The following is a 5,230-nucleotide window of genomic DNA, read 5'->3' as shown; positions in this document are numbered from 1 at the left end:
TGGTCTACAAAGTGAGCTCCAGGACAGCCAGGGCTATACAGAGAAACCCTGTCTCGAAAAACCAAAAAAAAAAAAAAAAAAAAAAAAAAACAAAAACAAAAAGAACAACAACAACAAAAAAAACCCCAAAGAGTGAGACTCTGTCATAAACAAACAAACGAACAGAGAGTACTTGATTTAGTGATTCTATTGGAATAAGGAGAACTATTTTAGGGAAGAAGTTTCTTTATTGGTGGGTACAGGCGATGGAGTTCAAGGCCTCATCCATGCTGAACACTGGGCTTTATCCCTGGGCTAGAAGCCCAGCCTGGATAAGAAGTTCCTAATTCAGTCTGTCTTGAGGGATAGTTATCATGTTGCAGGGTTTCAGCAAACTCCATTTCTGTCAGCTGAAACAGTTGAATGTTAAGATCCTTGCTCTTACTGTCTGAGTTAACGCATGCGCTGAAGTGCTCACATAGGACTGGGCTCAGCCTCTGGAGGGAGGGGCTATACAGGATGTTCTCTGTAGTATCCCCTCCTGGATCAAAAATAATGATGGTTAAATCAAAACTTCCTTAGAAAAGGAAGCAATGAGAAGCATCAGACACAAGTTGTGGGGATAAATTAACAGCTTATTGCCTTTTGCATGCCGCAAGCCACCTCAAAGTGGGCATTGTCCTTGCTTTACAGAAAATTAAAATTCAGTAGTTAAGCCACGTGTTGAAGGGCATTGAATCAACCTAGCCAATACATCGTTCACATCTTCCTAACTCCAGGTCCACACTTTTCATAGGATTTTCCCCCCTCTACTTCTACCAGCCTGACACCGAAACGAGAATCACTGAAGCGACGCATGGTTCCAAACTGACCTTCCAAGGAAATGTCTTAGGAGCTCTGATGAGGGAAAAGGAAGTGAAAAATGGCTTGTCTCAGCATGCCTGTCCCAACCTTCAGTGGTAGTAGAAGCAGCTGCAGAACGCATGGTTAGTCCCTTCAAGAAAGGCACTTTCTTTCTCTTTCTTCCTCACAAGACCTGCTTATGTGTTTGCTTGCATGCATGATGCATGCAGTGCCTGGGGAGGCCAGAAGAGAACATTGGGTACTTGGAACTGAAGTTTAACGTAGTTGTTAGATGTTGTTGTTGGTTTTTTGTTTTTGTTTGTTTTTTGTTTTTCGAGACAGGGTTTCTCTGTATAGCCCTGGTTGTCCTGGAACTCACTTTGTAGACCAGGCTGGCCTCAAACTCAGAAATCCGCCTGCCTCCGCCTCCCGAGTGCTGGGATTAAAGGCATATGCTACCACGACCGGCGTTGTTAGATGTCACATGAGTGCTGGGAACCAAACCCAGGTCCTCTGCAAGAGCAGCAAGTGCTTTTAACCGCCGAGCCATCTCTCCAAGCCCTGACTTGATTCTTTATGCTTTATTCTTTCTTTTTCCCTCTTCCTGTCATTTTATTTGATAAATATCTTTAACTTTTTAAATCGACTCTTTGTGAATTTTGCATCATGCATCCCAATCTCACACTGATCCTGTCATCCCTCCAGATCCATCCTCTCCACACTTGCAGTCTCCCTCCCCTAAACAAAACAAAACCAAAACCCATCTCTGATGTAGAAGCAGAAGCTGCGGTGTTGTGGTTTGTCACACTGGATATTCTTTTGTCCAAACTGCTTCACTTGCAAATGTTCATTGCCATGAGTTATTGGTCTGGTTTGAGGCCTCCGACTTCTGCCACACTTTCTTAAGGCGTATTTCTATGAAGTACCTTTTAACTATACACTTAGATGAAGTCATTTTTATCTTTCTAAGGGCGGGTCTCTGAAGGTCTTTGAAAAGGAAAACAGAAATATCCAGTGTAAGTAAGTGCTTTGAGGGTTATGAGTAGGACAATTATGACAACTGGGGGTTAGGGGGACAGCCCTAAGTGAAGCCTTAGGCACCTAAAGGGCTTCAGTGACCAGCAGTGAGGACTACCAGGCTCTCACCTTTAACCGCCAGGCGGATACTGAGAGTGAGTTTGGAGAAGATTCGACTCCTTTCCATGTCCTTGGGGCCCTTGATGTGCCGGACTTTAGACCACTTATTGTGTCCCGCCGAGGCCGTCGCGCTGACATGCAGCGTCCTGTGTGGCGCTGCACCACAGCCGGGGTTTGCATGCTGGGAAGCGCCCCAAGGACCCACGCGGAACCCGAGGCATCGCACACGAAAGCACGGGACAGCGGTCATTCTCAGGCTGGCGGCAGTCCAAGACATCATCTGCTTCGACAAGGGGCTGCGCGGTGCAAAGAGGAGCAGCTAAAATCCGCCCGTCTAGTCCGGCCCCGGAACAACCCGGTCTGGACGTTCAGACCGCTGCTACAGCTCTCCAGAAATTCAGAGGCTCGGCTCCTCCTGACGCTGCACTGCCTGGAGTGACCGCGAAGGAGCCGGGCGCGGGGACCCTAAATGGTGCAGCACACTTCCTTTGCCCCGTCCGCCGCAAAAAGACGTTCCCGGATTCTGCAAAGTCGGTTCCGCTGCCTCGCGGTACTCGTTCCAACCCCGCCCCTGCCAGGAGTGACGCAACCCTTCATTGCTCCGGGTTGCTTGGAAACGACAGATCTCCTTCCCGGAGAGATTCAGGTGACTGACTTTCCTTCCTAACCGAGCAAGTCCAGAATAAGAATTGTTTGGTTAAAAAAGAAATATGTAGTTCAGTCGGTTCATTTTACAGATAAAGAAACCGCCGCCAAGGTTGCCTGTTTAAAAAAAGGAAACAATAAACAAAAACGTACTAAATGCCGGGCGTGATTCCAGCACTTGAGAGGCGAAGGAAAGGTCTTGACCTTAGGACTTTGTCTCAAAAAAAAAAAAAAAAAAAAAAAAAAAAGCAAAAACTTTAATTAAAACAAACAACGACAAAAAAAGAAAAAAAAAACAACAACAACCAAACAAAATAAGCCACTACGCCACCAGCCGAGAAGGGATTTGCCCAGTCATTTAAAACTTTCTGATTTAGATTTCATTTCTGTAAACAAGGATGGCATTGCCTGTTTTGCCAACCTATACTGGAGAGTTGAAAATACAGCATAAACCCCTGGAGTTTGAGTAAAATCAATATGTAAGTAGCAACTGTAATCATAATTGACTTCTAAACCCAAGGAGATAGCTTGGGGACAGTTAGATAAATAGCAGAATTTGGGGGAGAGGACAAAAGATCGGGCCAGTCTTTGAGTCAAACTGCTATCTTCGTTTTCCATCTGTTGTTTTAAAATTAGTTTAAGTATTTTTAATATATGTGTATGGTTGTTTTGACTGCATGTATGTCTGTGCGCTACTTGTGTGCCTGGTGTCTCAGATATTTATTTTACAGATAAAGAAACCGCCACCAAGGTTAACATCAAGATAGCCTGGAACTGATGGTTGTGAGCTGTCACATGGAGAATCGAAATTGAACTTGGGTCCTCTGGAAGGGCAACCAATATCCTTAACTGCTGAGCTCTTTTTCCAGCCCCTTCCATCTGTTCTCTTGGCGGAGAAAACAAGAGAAAAAGGACACTATGGAAAAATAAAGAAAAAACAATGTAGCAGCTGCTTGAAACTTTTTAAGAGCTCTCCAGGGTGTGTGTGTGTGTGAATTAAGTCTCAAGAGCTTAACACATTTAAAAAAGCAGGTCAGTGTGAAGGCAGTTTGAAGTCTTGCTCTCTAAAGTTAGGCTGGATGAATTCAAAGTGTGTTTCTGCCATTTAGTAGTGCAACCTTGGGCAAGTTCTTTACTTTCTGTTTCCTTCTACATACAATGGCCTTGAATAAGCAGGATGAGGGGAAGAGCACGGACACAGATTTTATACTTTTTTTAAAAAGATTTATTTTATTATTATACATAAGTACACTGTAGCTGTCTTCAGACACAGCAGAAGGCATCAGATCTCATTACAGATGGTTGTGAGCCACCATGTGGTTGCTGGGATTTGCACTCAGGACCTTCGGAAGAGCAGTCAGTGCTCTTAACCACTGAGCCATCTCTCCAGCCCCCAGATTTTATATTCTTAGTGGATATGTCCAAAATTACTCTACTTACCTTTCATTCTCATGTATCTCTATGGGAGGGCATTATGTTAGCTGTTAGATCATCCTTGTGTCTCTTTCCTAGTTCCAGAATAGCTGGCAGCCACCAAGCACAGCCTGAGTTTGTTTTTTTTTTTTTTTTAAGATTTATTTATTATGTGTAAGTACACCATAGCTGTCTTCAAACACTCCAGAAGAGGGCATCAGATCCCATTACAGATGGTTGTGAGCCACCGTGTGGGTGCTGGAAATTGAACTCAGGACCTCTGGAAGAGCAGTCAGTGCTCTTAACTGCTGAGCCATCTTTCCAGCCCGTGTTTTGTATTTTGAGATAGGGTTTCTTTGTGGAGCCCTGGCTGTCCTGGAACTGACTATGTACTGGCTTCTGACTCAGAGATTCATGCACCTCTGCCTGCTGAGTGCCAAGACTAAAAGCCCACACCACTGCTACCGGGAGTGAGTACAAATTCTTTGCTTCTTTTGTTTCTCTTGAGTGTCCTTCATTATGAAGGACATCCTTCGATTCTTCTGGTGAAATCATTCTTCAGGACTCAGCTCCAGGGGGCTGGAGGGATGGCTCAGCATTTAAAGCACTTGCTGCTCTTGCAGAGACATCAGGTATGACTCCCAGCACCCAAAGGTGGCTCACAGCCTCTGTAACTCCAGTCCTAGAGGATCCAATACCCGCCTCCCACTTCTGTAGGTACTGCACACACATGCTGCAAACACTCATTAAAATAAAATCTTCAATGATTATATTTTATGTGTGTGGGTGTCTTACAAGTACTCTTAACTGCTGAGCCATTTCTACACTCTCCACTCCTTCAAATTCTATTTTTGTTTTGTTTTTTTAAGACAGGGTTTCTCTGTGTCGTCCTGACTGTCCTGGAACTCATGCTGTAGACCAGGCTGACCTAACTCACAAAGATTATTCTGTCTTTGCCTCCCAAGCATTGGAATTAAAAACCTGCAACTCAACTGCCCAGCTAGATCTTCTTAATCATGTGTGTGCAACTTGTGGCAGTCAGTTCTGTCCTTCAAAATAAATAAATAAACAAACAAACAAACAAACAAACTCAGGTTGTCAGGCTTGGTGGCATGAGCCTTTGATATGCTAGGTCATCTTGCTGGCCTAGCACTTACCTTCTTGACATCAAAATGTTTATGATATCACAGTACTGTAATTCCCATACTCGGTA

At 44.3% G+C, this 5,230-nt stretch overlaps 1 protein-coding gene across 1 annotated transcript in view; it reads right to left on the bottom strand.

Moving 5' to 3' along the window:
• Nucleotides 1-2,467, bottom strand: part of LOC110304937 (translational activator of cytochrome c oxidase 1) — a 7,938-nt gene extending 5,471 nt beyond the window's left edge. Inside the window, exon 1 of the mRNA XM_021176637.2 lies at nucleotides 1,969-2,467. Within this exon, the coding sequence (XP_021032296.1) occupies nucleotides 1,969-2,239 (271 nt within the window). The 5' untranslated portion in view covers nucleotides 2,240-2,467. The remainder of the gene's footprint in view (nucleotides 1-1,968) is intronic.
• Between the last annotated feature and the right edge of the window lie 2,763 nt (nucleotides 2,468-5,230).

This window comes from Mus caroli, chromosome 11, assembly GCF_900094665.2.
Source record: "Mus caroli chromosome 11, CAROLI_EIJ_v1.1, whole genome shotgun sequence".
Lineage (NCBI taxonomy): Eukaryota > Metazoa > Chordata > Mammalia > Rodentia > Muridae > Mus > Mus caroli.
This window is presented reverse-complemented; position numbering and strand designations above follow the sequence as displayed.